The sequence below is a fragment of the Trachypithecus francoisi genome, unplaced genomic scaffold (assembly GCF_009764315.1).
Source record: "Trachypithecus francoisi isolate TF-2019V2 unplaced genomic scaffold, Tfra_2.0 Lachesis_group15, whole genome shotgun sequence".
Taxonomy (NCBI): domain Eukaryota; kingdom Metazoa; phylum Chordata; class Mammalia; order Primates; family Cercopithecidae; genus Trachypithecus; species Trachypithecus francoisi.
The window spans coordinates 50,532,636-50,555,301 of record NW_022681460.1 but is presented as its reverse complement, the minus strand read 5'-3'; the positions used below and the strand labels follow the sequence as shown (position 1 = coordinate 50,555,301).

The window sequence follows — 22,666 nt, the reverse complement described above, 5'->3', positions numbered from 1 at the left end:
CCAAAGAATATATACAAGTGGCCAGTAAGTCCATGTAAGGATGGTCAATATATTTATTCATTAGGGAAATGCAAATCCAAACCACAATGAGATACTGTGTCTTATAATAAAAAGCAAACACAGAAAATAAAAAATGTTAGCAAAGATATAAATAAATTGGAACACTCATTCATTGCTAGTGGGAAGTTAAAATGGTGCAGACATTGTGGGAGAGTTTGTTGGGTCCTCAAAATGTTAAACGTAGAATTACCATGTGACCCACCAATTCCATCCTTAGGTATATACCCAAGAGAAATGGAAACATACATTTAAGCCTAATCTTATTTATGAATATTCATAGCAGTATTATTCATAATAGTGAAAAAAAGTGGAAATAACTCTAATGTCTATCAGTTGATGAATGGATAAACAAAATGTGGTATAGACATACAATGGAATATTATTCAGCCATAAAAAAGAATAAAATATTGATGCATGATACAACATGGATGAATCTTCCAAACATGGTTAAGTGAGAAAAATCCAGAAACAAAAGGTCCTACATATTGTATGATTCCATTTATATCATATGTCTAGAATAGGCAAATCCACAGAGACAGAAAGCAGATTAGTGGTTGTCAGGGACTGGGGGTGGATGGAGAAGGGAGTGGGGAACGACTACTTAATAAGCATGAGGCTTATTCTTGGGGCGATTAAAATATTCTGGAATTAGTGGTGATGGCTCCACAACATTGTGAGTGTACTAGAGACTACTGTATACTTTAAATACTTTAAAATTGTGAAAATGGTGATGTATATGAATTTTACCTCAAATAAAACAAAACAAAACAAAAGTTCCCCAAGCCTCCAGGAACATGATGGGCCCCAGTGGCTGCTCCTATTGTGGTCAGATGTGTAACTGACTGGCTCCTAGAAGAGGGAGCTGGATTAAGCCTTTCTCAGGATGAGGGGAGAGAGCCTTTTCCCCAATAGGGGGCAGCGAGTAGCCTCAGAGGCTCTGCCACATTACTTTTCAGGAGACAGGTTTGGGTGTTATAGACCACCCCAGACCCAGCTTAGACTTTTTGAGAACCCAGATGGTGCTGGGGGCTTCTGTCTGTTTGTTGACTGAACTGGGTGAAGGAGACGAGGATTCCTGGGATGCACACTTTTAACTTCTTTTAGTTCATCATTTGATAACCAGGATCCAATCCAGAGGCTCAGTAAATATGAGTTGAATGCATAAGTAAATAGAAGAAAGGAAAAAGAGGGAGAGAGGCAAAAAGCGAAGAAAAATATCATACACAGTTAGGGTATAAATTGATATAGCCACTTAACCATTTGGCATCTATTAAATGTGAATATAAATTGTAAAATTTCTTAAAAACAAAAAAAAGGACCGCATAGGAGTTCCTATTTTAGGATTATAACCTATAGATAGATATATAAGCATGTTTACCAAAAGATGTGTCCCAGAATTTCAGAGTAGGGCTATTCCTATTAAAATTCCCCAACTAGAAAAACCCAAATGTCCATCAACAGTAAAATGAGTAAGTAAATTGTGGTATATTCTTACACTGGAATATTATACAGTCATGAAAAATCTATAATCGCACACAGTGAAGTGGATCAATATCACAACCGAATGTTGAGTAAAAGAAATCAGATGCAAGAGTACATCCTATATGGTTCCATTTAATGACATTCAAGAACAGGTGAAACTAAGCAATAGTGTTTAAGGGGGGTGTCTACTTAGTAAAACTCCTAAAAAAAAAAAAAGGCAAAAAGGGTTATTGTAGTTAGTAGTTACGTTTTTAAGGGAGTTGAGGAAGTTTTAATTGGGAGGCTTAGGGGCACAGGTGGTATTCTAGTTCTTAATTTTGAATAATGGTTATAATAATATCTGCTTTGTAATAATGTGTTAAGCTGTATATGTATAGTCTGTATACTTTTATATGTATTATATTTCACAACAAAAAATTTTAATAAAATTAAAAAGTAATAGAAAAGCATCAAGGTTAAATCCCATACAAAGCTATTATAAGGAAAGGGAAAATAAGGTATAGAATAACATACGCTATAATTAAAGCACATCAGAATACATGCCTACAAAACAACCTGAAATGTCACCTACTATTTCAAAGCAAGTTAAAAGATATTAAAAATATAATATAAAATGTGAAAAAACAAAATAAATCAGAATTGGAAAAACTCAGGAAAAAAGTAAAACTGAATGAAAAAATCATTTAATAATAGAAGACTAAACTAAGAGGAACTCAATAGCAAGTAAACACAACACATAATGCTTCCTTAATAGAAACAAAATGCAGAAAAAAATTTAAATTACAAAAGAAACAAAAAGATAGGCTGAGCACAGTGGCTCACCCTGTAATCTCAGCACTTTGGGAGGCCGAGGAGGGCAGATTGCTTGAGCTCAGCGATTCAGGACCAGCCTGGGCAACATGGCAAAACCTCGTCTCTAATAAAAATACAAAAATTAGCTGGGCATAGTGGCTCATACCTGTAATTCCAGCTATGGAGAGGCTGAGGTGTGAGGATCACTTGAGCCCAGGAGGTCGAGGCTGCAGTGAGCTGTGATCATGCCACTGCACTTCAGCCTGGACAGAATGAGACCTATCTCAAAAAAAAAAAAAAAGATAAAAACAGATTCAAGAGAAAGTACCAAATATTGATGACAGGCAAAGAAAATTGATATATGGATACTAGGTAGGAGTCCTCGCAGGGGAAAACCAAAGCAAGGAAACTGAACCCATACTAAAATAATGATTAAAGAAACAAAGAAACTTTCCTAGCGTCCTGAAATTAAATGATTTGAAATTACATATTGAATAACCACATTACTTTTCTAAGGACATGGACCCAGATTGAGCAACACTAAGGAAAATTACTAATAAAAATATGAAGAAAAATTATAGTGAAATTACTGGCCTTTAAAGAAAAAAGAAATAAGATCCTTTGGAAATCTAGACAAAATAGCACATGTGCTACTTATGTGTCCATATAAGAAAAAAAGATGACGTGACTTATAAGAGAAATAAAATTAGACTATCATGAGACTTTTTGTCAGTAACACTTTTGGCAGAAAAAAATGGAGTAACATATTTAAGATACTCAAGGAAGAGTGCGCCAAGAATCTTTTATACAACAAAACAGGCCTTCAGGTATCATGGACACATACAGACTGTTATCAACATCAAGAACTTGGGGAATATTGTTCTTCTGATCCTTTTCTGAGCAATCTACTAGATAATGAGCTTCTGACTAGGAATGACTATGAAGACATTTTAAGGACTAGTGGTAAATGTTCAATGCAGTTACCTGTAGAACAAAACTAAATGAGGGCTTAGAAGGAGAGAGTATAGGAACAGCCATATGCTCTGACAAGGTAAATATAGTGCAATAGTTGTTATTGTTTTTGAGGCAGTGTCTTGCTCTGTCATCCAGGCTGAGATGCAGTGACATGATCACAGCTTACCACAACCTCAACCTCCTGGTCTCAGTGATCCTCACCTCAGACTCCTAAGTAGGTGGAACTACAGGCACATGCCACCATGTCCAGCTAATTTTTTCATGGTTTTGTAACAATGGGGTCTTGCTGTGTTGCCTGGGCTGGTCTCGAATTCCTGGCCTCAAGCAACCTTCCTGCCTCAGCCTCCCAAAGTGCTGGGATTTATTAGTCTCAAATTAGAATTGGAAGTATCAATATGAACTCAAGAGAATTTTGTGTATGTGTAAAGCCATCACTTGAAATATCATTTCTCACTAAAACAAGGCAGGGCTTCTTAGAGAGGTAGCTGATTTCAGATCTAGGGCACAAATGTATAAGAATTAACCTGGAATACATTAAATAGCAAGGAAGCTATCAAAGATTAGTCAGGTCATGTCAAAAGACTCAAGAGCTAACTTGAAGAAATGTCCAAAGATGTAACAATTTGACCATCAGTAATAATAATGACCATTACAATGAGTTGAAACCTTTTAAATATATTTAAATCCATGAGTTCATGATACTTTTTTCAAAAGAGTTCACTTGGAATTTGATAGGGAACCAATTTATTATCTTATAAACTGATAAAAACAGTTAAGCATTTGTCTTGTCTTTCCTACATGAACTGTATAATTGAGCAGGCCAAATAATATGTGAGGGGCAGTGATATGAGGGGCAGTGTTATTTTGTGAAAGTATTCAGGCTGGATGCAGTGGCTCATGCCTGTAATCTCAGCACTTTGGGATGCCGAGGTGGGCAGATCACCTGAGGTCAAGAGTTTGAGACCAGCCTGGCCCACATGGCGAAACCCTGTCTCTACACAAGAATTAGCCGGGCGTGGTGGTGGGCACCTATAATCCCAGCTACTTGGGAGGCTAAGGCAGGAGAATTGCTTGAACCTGGGAGGCAGAGATTGCAGTGAGCAGAAATCACACCACTGCACTCTAGCCTGGGACAGAGCGAGACTCCATTCCCCCACCAAAAAAAAAAAAAAAAAAAAAGAAAGAAAATATTCCAACTACTTAAATAAAAAGAATTAGAATTAGAAGATTACTATTTCGCAACCACCAATAAGCAGATATAGGTATTAAGCATTGACAGTTGCTAAGATAATAAAGAGAGCCTCAAGCAGACATGATGTGCCTCCTCTAGTTTTGCCAGACACTGTCCATAGTTTTGCTAAAGGGATTGAAATGGAATCAGATCTAGTCTCCAGATCCATCTGCCAAGTTGCAGAAAATACAGAGGACAAAGCAACGTGTGGAACTGTCCCGTGGGTGTGCAGTCAGAAATTCCAGACTGTGGGAAACTCTACAGCTCAAATGGCCTAGATTCTTCCACAGATAAATTATAAGAAAGCAAAGGGATAGAACAGGAGCTTATGATCTAAAAGAGACTTAAGGCTGGGCACAGTGGCTCACACCTGTAATCCCAGCACTTTGGGAGGCCAAGGCAGGTGGATCACGTGAGGTCAGGAATTCAAGACCAGCCTGACCAACCTGGTGAAATCCCATCTCTACTAAAAATACAAAAATTAGCCAGGTGTGGTGTGACATGCCTGTAGTGCCAGCTACTCGGGAGGCTGAGGGCAGGAGAATCACTTGAACTTGGGAGGTGGAGGTTGCAGTGAGCTGAGATCATGCCACTGCACTCCAGCCTGGGCAACAGAATGAGACTATGTCTCAAATAAAAAACCACAAAAACCCAAAAATAAATAATAAAAAAAGAGATTTAAAAGATACCACATTGTAAGAATGCACAAGACTATAGTATCTAGAGAATGCATTGTTGGGTGATAAAACTTGTTGAAATGCAAGGAGGTGATTACTATAAAAATCAAGATAATGATTTTGGGAAAGGGTAGGAGGGGCTTCTGTGGTTTGGGGCACATAGGAGAATTTTTGGAATGGCTTCCAGTGTGCTGCTGCTTTATCTGAGTGGTGTTCACCCTATAGCTGTTTCCTTCCTTCCTTCCTCCTCCCCTCCCCTTCCCTCCCCTCCCCTCCCCTCCCCTCCCCTCCCCTCCCCTCTCCTCCCCTCCCCTCCCCTTCCCTTCCCTTTTTTCTTTCTATCTTTCTCTCTTTCTTTCTTTTTTTCTTTCTTTCTTTCGAGACAGAATCTCACTGTGTCACCCAGGCTGGAGTACAGTGGTACGACCTTGGCTTACTGCAACCTCCTCCCCCGCCAGCTCAAGTGATCCTCCCACTTCAGCCTCCTGAGTAGCTCGGACCACAGGCATGTGCCACCAGGCCCAGCTAATTTTTTTGTATTTTTAGCAGAGACGGGGTCTCACTATGTTGCCTAGGCAGGTCTCAGACTCCTGAGCTCAAGTGATCCACCCACCTCAGCCTCCCAAAGTGCTGCGATTACAGGCATGAGCCACCACACCTGGCCACACCTGGTGTTTTCTATAGTTGTGTTTTATATTACATGAAAAATTTTTATTAAATAAAACTGTTTTTAAAACATTTTCATAATGTTCAAAGATAATAAATAGCTCTAAATGGGAAAGGAAAAACTAAAAATTTGAGGGGAAAAACTAGAAATTTGAGGTAAAAAACTTGTTTCAACATGTGACAAATTCTTCCTGAGGATTTAATACTGTTTAAAGAAAAACATGTATTAAATGTAGGTGCTTAGAACATACTTTTCTTTTTCCTCAATAGTTTCTTTTTTAATATAAGTATTAGAGAAAGGATGGTCACAATGAATGAGCTATTCATCTTGGGTTATATTCTTCACATCTTTGAATTTGATTTGGGACTTGCTGTGAAAAGCAACGTATCATTACACTCAAGTGTCCTGTTTGCAGCCCATGAACAATAAATTGTATATCATATCACTCCTAAATATTTCAATTCCCCACAGTTTTTCAGGATATATAAGTCTTTGGTCAGTGTTGCTTTTTAAAAGTGAGAAATTGGGTACGATTATGAATAAGTTAAAAACTCTTTATTTATATTTTGTATTTAACAGAAATTTACTGAGCACCTTTGTGTGCCATGAAGTGAGGATTCAATAGTGAATGAGACAAACACAGATCCCTTGTATTCTAGTGAGCCTTTGTGTCTTATATTAAGGAAGCTCAGGAAATTGATACTTAGCACAGGATTGAAAAAACAAGTGATCTCTTATGATCTATAATTATCTGCACAAATGTTTCTTCGTTAACTTCAAGTGGCTATTCTCAAATTAGCTGAAAATAGCCCCCTTTTAAGTCTATGAAATTAACATTATAGAAAAGAATTTTAGCAATTTTGGAGCAGGATGCTTTCTGGATACTTAATTCTGAACAACATTAGAATTTAGCTCTCCTTTTAATTTAAATCTAGTTATTCTTTATTATTTTAAAATATAAGGCATCTGCATTTTAAAACCTGGGTAACATTTATTTAGGTTTTCTTACTCCAAGGGAGAGGACCTGATCCAAGTTTTTAAGAAAAAATGATTATAGTTTCTTCCCCTTCTTTTTTTTTTTTTTTTTTTGAGACGGAGTCTCGCTCTGTCGCCCAGGCTGGAGTGCAGTGACCGGATCTCAGCTCACTGCAAGCTCCGCCTCCCGGGTTTACGCCATTCTCCCGCCTCAGCCTCCCGAGTAGCTGGGACTACAGGCGCCCACCACCTCGCCCGGCTAGTTTTTTGTAATTTTTTGTAGAGACGGGGTTTCACCGTGTTAGCCAGGATGGTCTCGATCTCCTGACCTCGTGATCCGCCCGTCTCGGCCTCCCAAAGTGCTGGGATTACAGGCTTGAGCCACCGCGCCCGGCCTCTTCCCCTTCTTTTTAAGAGAACCTTTTCATATATTACCTATTACTTAATAGCTCGTTACTTTGACACACTTTCTGATTCAATATTGTGTTAACACTTATTAGAGATGCAAATGAAGATATGTGGCATTTTAATGTTCTGGATACATTTTTTTTTTTTTTTTTTTTTGAGACGGAGTCTCGCTCTGTCGCCCGGGCTGAAGTGCAGTGACCGGATCTCAGCTCACTGCAAGCTCCGCCTCCCGGGTTCACGCCATTCTCCTGCCTCAGCCTCCCGAGTAGCTGGGACTACAGGCGCCCGCCACGTCGCCCGGCTAGTTTTTTGTATTTTTTCGTAGGGACGGGGTTTCACAGTGTTAGCCAGGATGGTCTCGATCTCCTGACCTCGTGATCCGCCCGTCTCCGCCTCCCAAAGTGCTGGGATTACAGGCTTGAGCCACCGCACCCGGCCTGGATACATTTTAAATAGTCATTTTTCACTGAGACCAAGTCTTACTCTTGTCTCCCAGGCTGGAGTGCGATAGCCCTATCTCAGCTCACTGCAACCTCCGCTGTTGGGTTCAAGCGATTTTCCTGCCTCGGCCTCCTAAGCAGCTGGGATTACAGGCGCCTGCCCGCTACCATATCCAGCTAATTTTTTGTATTTTTTAGTAGAGGCGTAGTTTCACCATGTTGGCCAGGTTAGTCTCGAACTCCTGACCTCAGGTGATCCACCTGCCTCGGCCTTCCAAAGTGCTGGGATTACAGGCATGAGCCACCATGCCTGGCAAATTTGAGGCTTTCAACTCCTGTCTTTTCTGTTACTGGTGAGGCACTGAGTCCCTCTCTAAGTGGATTAGTTATAACTTCATGACAATAAGGTGGCTGGCTGTCTCATGTAGGGAAAATGAGATCTCTTTCTTGGGATTTTTTTACTGAACAAAAGTTTAATCATTTTTACTAGTCTCTGACAGATGGATTCCTATAGTTCTGGTTAAGATGACGTACTTAAAGTTCTCTAGAGATTAGTCCGATATATGTATACATGGTGCCAGTGATTTGTTTTTTCTCAATGCAGTCGGTTTTTCTAATCTCTCCCTTTTTTATTCTGTTCTTTTTTGTGGGGGGCAGGTAATGAAAGCATGGGATGCTCATGTGACAGCAGTTTGCTCTCAAGATGCCAGTGGACTTGTAAGGAAGCTTGGGGCAGATGATGTAATTGATTACAAATCTGGAAGTGTGGAAGAGCAGTTGAAATCCTTAAAACCGTATGTATTAGAACAATGTTCACACTGGGAATGGGAACAAGGGCAGTTGATTATGCAGGTCTGAGATGGTTTGGTGGCTTTACAATCACGTTGGAATCTTAGAGAAGGATCTATGAAAGCATTCCATGTCATTAGAAGTTACTTAGGTTGGCTTCTGTTTTAATTCCAGATGTTAATACAACACGGTAACAGCATGTGGATAGGTACTGAGGAAGTTATTTTGCTTACATAGTCTTAGCTAATTTTGAAGTTAACATGCTGGTTTGTAAGAGGCCTGAAGACAAAAATTGGAAATGTGTTCCTTTTGTGGCATCTGTCACCACAGGAAGAATATAGAGTAGTTCATGAAGTACATGATTAGCCCAAAACATACTTTCCGTGTTTTGGCTTAACAAAGGCTTAAGAGAAACAGTGTAAGCCTAAATTTTGGTAATGGGAGCACTGTGGATGTTCCCAGTGTGTCTGAATGCCAGGCTGTGGTTTGGCCTGAGGTACCAAACAGGAATGCATTCAGGAATTCTCTTGGGTCGTGTTGATTCTGACTGTGACTCCAGCTTATTCATCTGACCTTTATCCAGCCAAGCTGAAGCTGACAGCACAAATGAGGAGTATTTGGAAAGCTATTTTACTGCTTCTGTTTAAAAGGTTTTCCCTTTTTTGATTACTTTTCAGAAGTCAACTACTCTTGCCCACAATGAGTAGAAGTATATTTTTAAATAGAAAGAAAAAAGAGAAAAAGGGAGTCCTCATCTGACGCCACCCAGCCTTTCTCAGCCAGTGCCACCAACTTCCAACAGTAGTTTGGCGGTGCACCCGGCAGCAGCCAGCCAACTCATCATTCCTTCAACTGTTAAGGGAGCTTCTACTGTTGCCAGGCAGGGTTCCAAACACCAGCTACAGTGGTGAACCAGACAAATGCCCACTTTCATGGAGCTTACATTCTTGTTTGGGCGGTTTTAGTGCTAGGTGCTCTGAAAAAAAAAAAAGAAAGGGAATAGACTAGGGAGGAGGCTGTTATAGGTAGGGAGGTTAAAGAATACCTCATTGAGGAAGCAACATTTGAGTGGAGGCTTTAGTGAGCAAGCCAAATGAATGGGATTTGTGTGTGTTTGATGTTGCTCCCTGCTGTATCCCTCCATCTGGAAGAGTGTAGTAGCATGTGGTAGGTGCTTAATAATATTTAATTATTGAGGGAATCTAGGAGAACAATTGTTCCAGCTGGAAAGAACAGCAAACATAAAGCTCCCATGTCAGGAACATGCCTGGCATGTTTAAGGACTAACATTGTCCCTTTCAGAGATTTTGTCAGCTACCCTCTCGTCTGTGTGTTAGGGCCTGAGCCTCTTTGGGCACGCACTCTGTCGCCCAGGTTGGAGTGCAGTGGCACGATCTCGGCTCACTGCAACCTCTGCCTTCCAGTTTCAAGCGATTCTCCTGCTTCAGCCTCCTGAGTAGCTGGGATTACAGGCGCACACCACCATGCCCGGCTAATTTTAGTAGAGATGGGGTTTCACCATGTTGGCCAGGCTGGTCTCAAACTCCTGACCCCGTGATCCACCCGTCTCGGCCTCCCAAAGTGCTAGGATTACAAGCGTGAGCCACCGCACCCGGCCCGATCTTGTATCTTCTGATGCTTCTAGGAGTAGCAACATGATACCGGGGCCAAGTCCTACCCATTCCCCTCTGTCTGCCTTAAGGGGTTTTGTTTTGTTTGTTTTTTCGTTTTTGTTTTTTTTTTTGTTTTTGAGATGAAGTCTCACTCCATTGCCCAGGCTGGAGTGCAATGGCGCTATCTTGGTTCACTGCAACCTCCGCCTCCTGGGTTCAAGTGATTCTTGTGCCTCAGCCTCCTGAGTAGCTGGGATTACAGACACTCACCACCACACCCGCCTAATTTTTCTATTTTTTTTTTTTTTGTGGAGATGGAGTTTCACCATGTTGTCCAGGCTGGTCTTGTACTCCTGGCCTCAAGTGATCTGCCTGCCTTGGTCTCCCAAAGTGCTAGGATTACAGGCATGAGCCACCGCACCTGGCCTACCTTAGGTTTTATACACGTCTGGAATTTGTCACCAGAGAATAGGAGAACTTGAGAGACGGAAGGCTAGAGGACATTCAGTCTAGGCTCCCAAACTGGTGCTGTGCTTCCCTCCTTGACATGTCTTCCTGGCAAGTGATCTTGCTCCTTTCGCTTGTACTTTTCTAGTAGGGGGACCTTCCTGGCTTATAAATGCAAGCCATTACTACTTCTTTTCTTTGATAGCTTTAGTTAAAATTGATCTTTGTAATTTCTGCCTGGAGTTTGACCTCTCAGTCTACCTAGGATAAATATGTTCCTCCTTCCAAATAGCAGCTTTTTAGGTATTTGAAACTTAGAGTTTTATAGCAAGAAGGGGCTTTGAAATCCTTCAGTCCAACCCTATGATGCTGTAGTTGAGAAAGTGAAGGGCAGAGGAGTTACGAGTTTCTGCATACTTGGGGTCATGCCACCAGTGATTTGTTGGGAGAGCTGGATTCACAACCTGGTCTCCAGATTTCTTTCTCAGACAATGCCTGTTCTATAATACCAGGCTGCCCTTAAGTTTTCTTTAAGTATCCTCAGATTTGTTCATTCAAAACTTGGACATGAAGTAGACACTTTTTTAGTGAAAAGAATGGTCATCTATTAAGGTCATCATGCTCCTGCATTTCACATTTCATATCCTTAGATTATATTTGCCTTTTTTTTTTCTTCTTCTTCTTCTTTTGAGACAGAGTTTCACTTGTTGCCCAGGCTGGAGTGCAATGGCATGACCTCGGCTCACCACAACCTCTGCCTCCCAGGTTCAAGCGATTCTCCTGCCTCGGCCTCCCGAGTAGTTAGGATTACAGGCATGTAATCCTACGCCTGGCTAATTTTGTAGTTTTAGTAGAGACAGGGTTTTTCCATGTTGGTCAGGCTGGTCTCAAACTCCCGACCTCAGGTGATCCACCCATCTTGGCCTCCCAAAGTCCTGACATTACAGGCCTGAGCCACTGCGCCCGGCCTTGCCCTTCTTTAGTTTGGTTCTATAAAATACTCAAGATCCACAAAGTTGGCCAAAGCTGGTTTCAGGAACTTTAATGTTTGACATCATCCAGATGAATTTGGAAGGGAGAAAAGATTTACCAAAGAGGAATTCATCAACTGATGTGCTCAATTTATATGCATGTATTCTCTATATAGATCTTTGTTTTCAAAAGTATTTAAAAGCTTATTAAGTTTTTACCCCCTTTCAGTAGAATATAGTGATTACAGAAGTTTTAGGTTAGATGTAAGAAGTTGAATATATCTGTTAGTTCCTGTGGATTCCATTATCACTGAATTTTTTTGGCATGTTAGAACAGGCTGTTCATTTCTCCTTTTGCATTGTCCTGATGCTGTACCTGAAGCCAAATGATAGAAAATTCCAGAAGGTGAAGAGGATGCTTCCATGAGCATTTCTGACTGTAGAGAGAATAAAAGCAAATCATTCTTGTAGGTGAAAATCTCATACTCTACTTTCAAGTATCCATGTGCACTAAACATAGCGAATGAAAAACTTGGCAGTTTTTTACAAAGCTTAATTAAGTCAGACTTTCTCAACCTTGGCAACCTTAGTTTCTCAAGTATTGACATTTTGGGCTGGAAAATTTTTTAGCTGTGAGGCGCTATTCTGTGCATTGTAGTGAACCAGAATCACTCTCTGTTCAGAACTACTTGCTGAAGCCATTCTAAAGTACTAGAAAATGAAATGATTTTATGACAAAAATTAGTCACATTCAACTTACCTTGCAGAAAAGTCATAGATCCAGCGAGTGGGTATGTCCTTCCGTCTCCATCAAAGCAGCCACCCCTCTGCAGGATGGCGAGAGGTGCAGCACAGTGCAAGATTCGCCACTGAAATAAACCCAAGCCAACTGGTACTGGAAGGGAAGGAGGCTCAGAGTCCAGTGTAAAGCCTGACAACAATGTTTTGATTTGGTTCTTCCTCTCCAGGTTTGATTTTATCCTTGATAATGTTGGCGGATCCACTGAAACATGGGCTCCAGATTTTCTCAAGCAATGGTCAGGAGCCACCTATGTGACTTTAGTGACTCCTTTCCTCCTGAACATGGACCGACTGGGCATAGCAGATGGCATGTTGCAGTCAGGATTCACTGTAGGTTCGAAGGCATTAAAGGTAGGAAGAAGGGTCTTGGTTGGTGACTGCAAGCAGCCTCCTGCTGCTAGAAATTGGTTTGCCACCTAGCCAGTTTCTCTTCTCTTGGAGGCCGCATAGCACAGTGGCCGCAAGCATGGACTCTGGAGTCACACTGACTGGCTTCAAAATCTGACCTCTACTTAGTAGCTGTGTAACCCTGTGCAAGTTACTGAAGGTCTCTAAGCCCCAATGTCTTCCCCTGTAAAATGAGGCTGATAATAGATCTAGCTTACTACATGGTTGTAAGGATCAAATGAAGTAGTCCATATAGAGACATGGCACAGTGCCCTTATTAAATGTTAGCCTTTATTATGACTTATTGCCTCTCTTGATTACATCTGATATACTGTCTGTGCGTCCTTCTTGTCTCTGCCTGATGACCCTCTCTCTGTTTCATGTCTTAACACTTACAGTCTCTTGTATATAAAGATGAAAACTTACAGTTGCTGTTTTCATTGTATTGGGATAGACCAGTGATTCCCAGACTGGGGCTTTCAGACATTTAGAAGTCTCTGAGTAAAAGAAGTTGTACTTTTACTTCAGTAAGCCTCCACTCTTGCCTTTGCTGGGATTGTATCAACTTGTTCTAACACTGCATATTCCGTGTAAATTTGAAACTCCAGCTATTAATGACATGATGGGAGTTTCTGGGACTTGGTTAGTCAGCCTGACTCTGAAACAGGGCCACTTTTACCAGGGCTGTATGAAGCTCAAAACTGAATACATCTCACCCAAATTGCACACTTCGGTGAGTGGTGGACATTAGAGACTAGGGCAGATGAGCCTCAGTTACAAGACTAATGGAGCTTGAGCATCTGCTCTCCACTTTACCTCATAGCCTGTTGTCATCACAGTGGGGAGAGAGGCTTTTATAATTTCATGGGATAAACTGGTGGTAATTATAGATCATTGGTTTAAAATATGAATTGATGTTAAAAGGGAATATATGATAGAAAAAATAAAGATAGTCTGGGCACGGTGGCTTTTATGCCTGTAATCCCATCATTTTGGGAGGTGGAGATGGGAGGATTGCTTAAGCCTGAGGAGTTTGAAACCAGCCTGGGCAACATAGTGAGAGTTTATCTCTACAAAACAATAAGAAAATTAGCCAGGTCTGTTGGTGCATACCTGTAGTTCCAGCTGCTCAGGAGGCTGAGGCCAGAGGATGGTTTGAGTGTGGGAGACAGAGGGTGTGAGCCGTGATCGTGTCATTGTACTCCAGCCTGGGCAACAGAGGAAAAGCTTGTCTCAAAAAAAAAAAAGATTCTATTTTTTAAAATTAGACAAAATACTCGAGACTCTGGAACAAGGCAGTAGAAAGTTCCTTGGTAGTAAAAAGGCTGTGAATAGCTGTGTCAGTCTGACCAACACTGACTCATGTTTGTGAGATGACTGACTTGATAATTATCTTTAGCATTTTATTTATTCCAGATATTAATTTGGGATCTTTTATGGGGATGAAACTTAGGACTTTGGTCTCTTGAATTCTGTGTACTAACTAAATACTTAGAGGTCGTAACAAAGAGCTATGATGGAGGAGACCACGACTCAATTCTTATGAAATATTATTGGTAACAGAAATGAACAAACCAGGCCCTGCACTGTGGTGTCCTTTATTTTCATTTGATTCAGACAGTAGCCCGGAACAGTGTCCACAGGGTACTTTGTGGTAGAGAAAGGGCTCTTAGCTGTCCTTTCTCTCTTCTTTCTCTTTCACAAAACCCACATTTTCCAGTGCTTTAAAATGTAAGTTTAAGTTTTCTGTCAGATTTCAGTTTGTACTCCAGTGAGACCTCTTACAAGTTAACCTTCAGAGTTGTCCTTGGAGAGTAAAACAGGCATAGCTATCTTCATTCTCTTTTCCTCCTACTTGAAAGACGATAGTAGTAATCTCATGTGAAAACCTTTTAAGTAGTTTTCAATGTCTTTCTGATTGTGCACACAGTTAAAGCTTCATTGTCATGCTTCTAACTCTCCTGCCTGCTTTGATTTACTTTCTTTCCTATAGTGGCCTGGGTGGGCGGCGGCGGGGAACACAGACCTCTTGTAGCAGAATATAAAAATTCTGCTGTTACAGACCGAAAGTTTCACTTTACAGAGCCACATGCTGTGAAGAGTTATAGAGGTGGCAGTTGTGACCATTTTTGTGCCTTCTTTAATACCCTAAACAATTACCAGAATGTTTTAATTATAGTCTATGAAGCCAGACCTTAGGGAAAAGTATTTGAACAGATCTTCTGTGATTGTCATTAACTGGATCCACAGTAAGCTTGGGACATTCTCAGTGCTTCTGGCATTTAGCCACATAATCCTTCAAACAGCTTTTTTCTTTTTCTTGTTTTGTAGAGACAGAGTCTTGCTATGTTGCCTAGGCTACTCTTGAACTCCTGGCCTCAAGCAATTCTCCCACCTCGGTCTCCCAAACTGTTGGGATTATAGGTGTGAGCCATTGTGCCTGGCCTCTTCTTTTTAGGTTAGTTGCATAAACCAGTGCATCTCAACATCTTTCATGCCATGACAGACATAGAAAATGATAGTATTTGAACAGCACGTTGAGGCTGCCTTGGGTAATAGAGATGAACAAACCAAGCCCTGCTCCTCCAAGACCAGCCTATCCGGAGACTTCTACCAGCCCTGGCTCTGCCTGGCTATTGTGAAGGCTACGGGGAGTCAATATCTCATCACACCAATTCTAGAGTATGCTTGACTCTCTTTACATCTGTTGTCCTAGGGTAATTATTAATGATGAATCCTTTAACTCTCACAGGTTTTCTGGGTTGGACGATAATCTATAGGATCACTCACCCAGTAAGCCATCCTGGCACACCCAGTGGGAAGCTTTGCCTAGGCAACCGCTTTTCTTTCTTTCTACATTCTTAAACTGAATTGGTATTGTCTCAGTCTTTCCTCAGTAAGCTTCACTTTTAGCACTGGACAAGTATTGATAGAATACTTTCTATGTGTGAGGCATTTTGTATACATTCTCATTTCATCCTTCCAACAATCCTGCAAGCTAGGTGGTGCTACCACCATTCTACAGGCCAGGAAATGGGCTGAAATAGGTAGCCTGATAAAAATAACATAACTAAAACAAAACAAAAATAATGCAACTAGTAAGTGCTGGGGTATGGGGTTTCCACTGAATTTTCCAGCCTCACGCCAGGGTAGTAGCTTATATCATACTGAGTGTAAGCTCAATGGCAAAGAAGTCTGAGCTCACCTCACAGTTGTGGGTAGTTGTGGAGAGGACAGCACTGTGGTACTGGCTGACCCTCTGCTACCTCAGATTGCTCCCATCTGATGAAAGTTTGGTTGGGCAGGTCATTGATGTATCATGGAGAACCTCAGCTCATTTGCTGTTTCCATAATGGCCCACCCTACCTTCGACATAAAGAATAACAGTTACAGCCAGGCACAGTGGCTCATGCCTGTAATCCTAGCACTTTGGGAGGCTGAGGTGAGAGGATTCTTGAGACCAGGAGTTCAAAACCAGCCTGGGCAACATAGCAAGACCCTCTCTCAATTAAAGAAACAAAGAATAACAATTATAAGTGGCCATAGACTGGTCATGAGCCCTCTTGGTGTAAGATTTTTACGCATCTTCATTTGGAGAGGTATTGCCTCATAATAGATTAGATGGCTTTGTATTTGCCATAACCGTAGGGAAGATTCAGCCATGATGTATAAGGAACTTTGCACTTGTTTTGCCTTTAAAGCCACTTTATTCCTGTCAGAACCAGGAAAAAAAAATTGTGATTGGGCTTCTTGTCTAAGATCATCTTTTGGTGACTTATTGTCCCCAAAACATTTTTGAATTTGGTGAAAACCTCTTTTCTGGTGCCTCTGGGCTTTATTCAAACCTTAGTAGGGAAAGCCTAGAGGTCTCAGCCCCTGATTCCTCCCGGGGAGGAAACCCACTGTGGAAAACCATGTAGATGGTCATTTTAAGGAAAGCCTTCCTGTGCTTACTTGTTCTTCAGTCACAGTTTAGAGAAGGAGCCTAAGTGACGTGGATATGTCTTTGTTCAGTTATTTATTAAACATTTATGGAGCATCCATTCTCTGTCAGTCATTGTGCCAAGGGGCTGTGCACACATTTTGTCAGCATGGAATGAGAAGTCAGTTTGTTGTAGTCATCCAGAAAATGCTTTTCCCTAAATCGGCTTTTAGTCAGATTTTATGTTTTTCTGTATTTGACATGTTTTGTTTCTTCTTTTTAGCATTTCTGGAAAGGAGTCCATTATCGCTGGGCATTTTTCATGGCCAGTGGTCCATATTTAGATGACATTGCAGAACTGGTGGATGCGGGAAAGGTAAGTGCACCTGGAAACCTGGATTGGAAGCCTTTGTATTTCTAGAGCACCTCCTGTGGACCTGCCCACTGAGCTTCGTCAGTGGGGACTCTACAGAGCTACCTGCCCAGCTGACTTTGTGCTGCCTTACACGGCCAAGTTTACATGCTGTGTCTTTGGTTCTGTCTCCATGGGAGGCGTAGACACAGACTGCTCCATCTGTACAAGAGCTTCTCTCATCTAGTCAAACCCCTTTGGTTTAGTAGATGAAGAGGCGGGCCCAGGGAGGTTATAGGATTCCCCCAAAGACACTTGGTTAGATCAGAGCACAGCTGTGCTCTACATTGGGCTGCTAATATTTCATCAGGTCCCCAGGTCTCCTGATTTCTAGGTGGGTATAATAAAATTGAGGGCAAATAAATAGTCTATCTGAGACAGTCAGTGGCCAGGGCGAGGGTGGGTGAGGATTGATGGGGATTTGGGTGAAGACAACTGGCTGGTGTACTCTGCCTACTAGTGTCTGTCCTGCTGTGGACTCTGTAGGAAAGCGACTGTTGCTTATCATCTGGTCATCCTGTTTTGGATGTCAAAAGGTCTTTCAGGGATTCTGGGGATTGAAAGCCTCCTCAGCTGCCACCTGCTTATTTGGGTTTTTATGTGGTCTAAACCACCCTGACATTCCCATCTCCAGAGGGATAACTGAGAAGGTGGTATTCTGGTGCTGACATTTTTTATGTTATTGAGAGATTGTATGGAATTATAGGATGGAGAACTTCCAGAGGGTTGTGTGAGATCATAGATAGGCTGATTCTCATTTTACAGATGAGAAAGCCGACTCACCAAGAAACAGGGGCATGCTGAAACTTGCAGAAATGGAACCAGCACTCTTGTGCTTTTCCCTCTCCACCTTTCTGCTGTGTTCTTAGTACTTGAAGCTGATTTGGGACTTCAGCATACATTGTCTTATCTTTGTCGCTTTGCAGTGGGCAGGGAATGGAGTTAGAGCAGGCTAGCATTAGCATTGTGTGAACCACTCTGAGACATTTGGACAGAGCCCCTGGAGGTGGGCTTTCTTCTTCTGGCCCTTGGCCTTTGCTGGCATATTTCATCTTTCCGTTTCGATTTTGGAAAGGAATGTTTTTGGGAACTAATGGCTGCTTTTTCTGTATTTAAGGTTTTTCTTCTTTCACAGCCAAGGAACTATATAAGAAAGAGGATGGCCTGTTACTGTTTCCCAGATATTTGGGTTCCAGGCTTATGTGTCTTTTCGTGGACTTCTAAGTTTTGGTGTGTTCTGATAGGGGCAGGGGCTCAGTGTTATTGTGACTGTGTAACTCCTTCTTTGTAGGGTTCTCCCATATCCCACAAGAATGCTTATTTTATTTCTAGGAAGGAGAGAATGAATTATCATCAAGTAAGTGCTGCATGTGGTTGGAACCCCATTATTAGAGAGGTCTTTGTCCTCCAGAAGTCCACGTTTGTGTTTGTCCTGATATCTGCTCCAGGCTGTTCACATGCTTACCACTGCTCTTCTGTATTCAAAATATTGTGACTCTCTCTCTGCCTGGAAATTACTGTTTACCCAACAGAGATGAGAGGTGACTTGTATATATCTACCTATTACATTTGGCAGATAACTGGTAATGGCTAAAACAGGACATGATAAACAACAACAAAAAAGGATGTCCTTGAAGTATTCTCCAAGGAGGTTGAGTGAGCAAATGTGCCTTGTGCTTTGATTCTCCTCTCCTACATGGGCTGTTTGGGCTTGGGTGTCATTTCTGTCAATGAGGGGTTCTGGGACTGTGAAGTTGGTATGTGGCACTGGATGCCTCCATGAGGCCAGCTCTCTTGTCGTGTCCCTGCTTCTGTGTGGATGTGAGAGGTCATTGCCTTTTTATCCTGGGAAGTTGGAAAGAATAACACAACAGATCTTACTTACGTGTTGTGTGGTTAGTAGAGATTTGTTAAATCGGAGGACATTTAAATTCTTCCAAGCTTTGGCTGAGCCTTCATGATTCTCATTAGCAGGTAACTGTTAGAAGAGCTACAGTTGTTTTCTGATGGTGAAAAGCTGTGAAATAACAGAGCCAACTCTTGTAAAATACTTGAACTTTGAAAAAATACATTCATAAGGTTCAAAAACCCTAAAAATGGAAAAAGTTATTTCAAGAAATCTTCTTTTGACTGCTATGTCGCAGTCACTGAGATTCTGCTTGTCAGATGCAGCCAGTGTTACTAGTTTCTTGGGTATTCCAAAGATACTCAATCAAAACAGGAAAAATATTTTTTTTCCTCTCTTTCTCTTCTTTCTTTCCTAACACAAATGAATAACATACTGTTCTGCAACCTGCTCTTTTTTTTTTTTTTAACAGCGCATCTTCAACTTTGTTTAATGTCAGGATATAAAAGCTTTCTCATTCTTTTTTTAACAGCTGCATAGTATTTGTATGGGTACACCATAATTTGTTGAATTTCAGTCTTTTGCTTCAGTGGATAACCCAATATTTATGTTTAGTACCTCATTGTATATATAACGATTTCTGTTCATGGAAATGGAATTGCTGAGTCAAAAGATATATGCATTTATAATTTTGATAGTTTTTTTTTTTTTTTTTTTTTTTTGAGACAGAGTCTTGCTCTGTCACCAAGGCTGGAGTGCAGTGGTGTGATCTCATCTCACTGCATCCTCCGCCTCCTGGGTACAAGCAATTCTCCTGCCTCAGCCTCCTGAGTATCTGGGATTACAGGTGCCTGCCACCACACCTGAATGATTTTTGTGTTTTTGGCAGAGACAGGGTTTCACCGTGTTGGCCGAACTGATCGCGAACTCCTGACCTCAAGTGATCCACCTGCCTTGGCCTGCCAAAGAGCTGGGATTACAGACATGAGCCACTGTGCTTGACCTTTGATAGATATTAAAATACACAGCTTTTGAAAATCTAGTATGTATATTTAGTGTCTGGAATTTCTCCTGTGGCCTACCTTCTAGGCCCCTTCTCTCTTTACTTACTCATTATCTTACCCTCTGAACCATTTTACCTCGTTAGAGACTTGTTTTTAAGAATGTGAAGAAGATCTGGTTACTGGTTACTTGTGATTTAAACTATCTTAATATCTGAGCTGGGTGTGGTGGCTCATGCCTGTGATCCCAGCTACTTAAAAATTTGAGGTGGGAGGATCGCTTGGGCCCAGGAGTTCAAGACCAGCCTGGGCAACACAGGGCAATCCCATCTGAAGGGGAAAAAAAAAAAAAAGAATCTGGATGAATGAGTATTACTGATGGAGTCTAAATTCAGCTTACTAGCCCTGCATGCCCCAGTAAAAACGGAGAAGCCACCGAGTTAATATCCACAGTAATGAGCACTCTCTGTCAATCCATTAATAGCATCGTCCTTCTGCCTTCTTTATGAACACCAGCCCTACCTTTGCTTTCTCCCAGTGCAGCACTCAGTAAATGTTTTTGGAATTAAGGTTTCCTGCCTTTAATGTGCTCACCATTGTCAGGCTCAAAAGTGAAAAGGAGCTGAAATTTCCTAACTATGTGGGGATCTCACAGTCTGTTTTTCCTGGAGATCCAGTCTTAGGCATTGTTTTCACATGACTGTTGTCACGAAGGCTTATTGCGTGTTGTAGGACTCCATATTCATCCTATCTGGGCACAATTTCAGTTTGAATTTTAAGTTACCTGGTATTTTCATTATATCTTAGATAAAGTGGTGGGCAAACTACAGCCTGTGGGCCACATTCAATCTAAGGCCTGTTTTTGCACGTGCTCTGAGCCACGAATGGTTTTTACTTCTTTTTGTTTTTGAGACAGAGTCTTGTTCTGTCGCCAAGCTGGAGTGCAGTAGCACAATCTCGGCTCACTGCAACCTCTACCTCCTGGGTTCAAGCGATTCTCCTGTCTCAGCCTCCCAAGTAGCTGGGACTACAGGCACCCACCACCACACCCAGCTAATTTTTTGTATTTTTAGTAGAGACAGGGTTTCACCATGTTGGCCAGGATGGTCTCAATCTCTTGACCTTGTGATCCACCCACCTTGGCCTCCAAAAGTGCTGGGATTACAGGCGTGAGCCACCGCACCTGCCTGGTTTTTACATTTTTAAAGATTTGTTAAAAAAAAAAAGAAATGAAGAAGAAGAAGAGAACTTAGACCATGTGAAGCCTGCAAAGCCTAAAACATTCACTATTTAACCCTTTACAGAAAATGTTTGCCGATCCTTATCTTAAACTAGTAGTTAATTAACTGACACCCAGTCAGGCCAAGCTCCGGTTTACAGAATAGGCAGAGGAGGAGCTGCTCTGCTGGTGAAGTGTGGCAGGGAGTGACCTCCCTTGCAAATGTTCTGTTTCCTCACAGCTGCTCCACACAGCCAAGGAGCCCTGGGCTCCTAGACATCAGTTTGCAAACCACTGTTCTGAGCATTCTCAAAAAGAATGATTTATAATTAGCCCCTTAAGCGTAATGGGTTGGTACTGACGTGCCTTGTGCCTACAGTTTATTGGCATTTTCTCCTAAGCACAAAAAACAGTTCCTATTTTCATACTATTTAACACACTTACTTTTTGGTGGGGGGAGATATAGCACAAATTATATTCAGGTCATGCATATGCCATTGAATAGCATACTCATAGACTGGAAAGAAGAAAGCCTTGCACGTGTCCAGTTTACTGTCTTCATCCCTTTATCCCCCATCCTGCTGTGATGTCACATTTGAAGGGACAGAGGCCCTAAGAAATTAAATGATGTGCTCAAAGTCACATAGGCAGGGCCCAGGTCTCTTGATCCTTAGGACAGTTCCTTCTACAGCCTTCATTGTTTTCTGCTTAAATAATCATCCAGACATTGTTACCTAGAGTTTCAATCCTTGGTATTTTATTCTGCCATCTTGTATTTCTCAGTATCTTGCAGGACTGAGAAGAGGTGGTGGTGAGGCAGTCTTCAGATGATAGCTGCTGCTAAAAAGGACTGTGTAACTGTGTTTTGAAGGAAAATATCTATACATATTTGCTTATATATGCATGTATTAGTTTCTTATTGCTGTAACAAATTACTATGAATGTGGTGACTTAAGACAACACAAATTTATTATCTTATAATAATAAGATTTTGGTCAGAAGTCCAGATGTGTGGGCAGGGCTGCATTCCTCCTGGAAGCAGGCTATAGGGGAGGATCTGTTTCCTTGCCTTCTCCAGCTTTTAGAGGCTGTATCTCCCTTGACTTGTGGCTACATCAGTCCAACCTCTGCTTCTGTTAATCTTGGACCTCTAACCCTCCTGCCTTCTTCTTGTAAGGACCCTGAGATTACACTGGGCCCACTTGGATAATCCAGGATAATCTCTGCATCTCAGGATCCTTAATCACACCAGCAAAGTTCTTTTGCCATGTAAGGTGCCATATTTACACATTTTGGGAATTAGGATGTGAATATCTTTGGGGGCCATTATTCTGCCTATCACAATACATAAAATACCTGAAAAGGATATGAGAGCAGCTAGAAATCTTGGTTGCTCCTGAGGAGGGAAACTAGATGGCTAGAAATCAAGCATGGTAGGACGATCTTTTTTTTTTTTTTTTTTTTTTTTCCTGAGACAGGGTCTCACTTTGTCACCCAGGCTGGAGTGTAGTGGTGTGATCTCAGCTCTCTGCAGCCTTGACCTCCTGGGCT

At 41.5% G+C, this 22,666-nt stretch overlaps 1 protein-coding gene and 1 long non-coding RNA gene across 5 annotated transcripts in view; one reads left to right on the top strand and one right to left on the bottom strand.

Moving 5' to 3' along the window:
• Positions 1–22,666, top strand: part of RTN4IP1 (reticulon 4 interacting protein 1) — a 67,526-nt gene that overhangs the window by 39,450 nt on the left and 5,410 nt on the right. For all 4 annotated transcript variants that reach the window (XM_033234745.1, XM_033234744.1, XM_033234743.1 and 1 more), the window contains exons 6-8: positions 8,365–8,501; positions 12,496–12,679; positions 16,921–17,013. In XM_033234745.1, the coding sequence (XP_033090636.1) occupies positions 8,365–8,501; positions 12,496–12,679; positions 16,921–17,013 (414 nt within the window). The remainder of the gene's footprint in view (positions 1–8,364; positions 8,502–12,495; positions 12,680–16,920; positions 17,014–22,666) is intronic.
• LOC117097155 lies at positions 11,584–12,544 on the bottom strand. Its single transcript, XR_004442840.1, has 2 exons — positions 12,288–12,544; positions 11,584–11,964 (listed from the first exon to the last, which is right to left on the bottom strand). It is a non-coding gene; the product is annotated as an uncharacterized LOC117097155 (long non-coding RNA).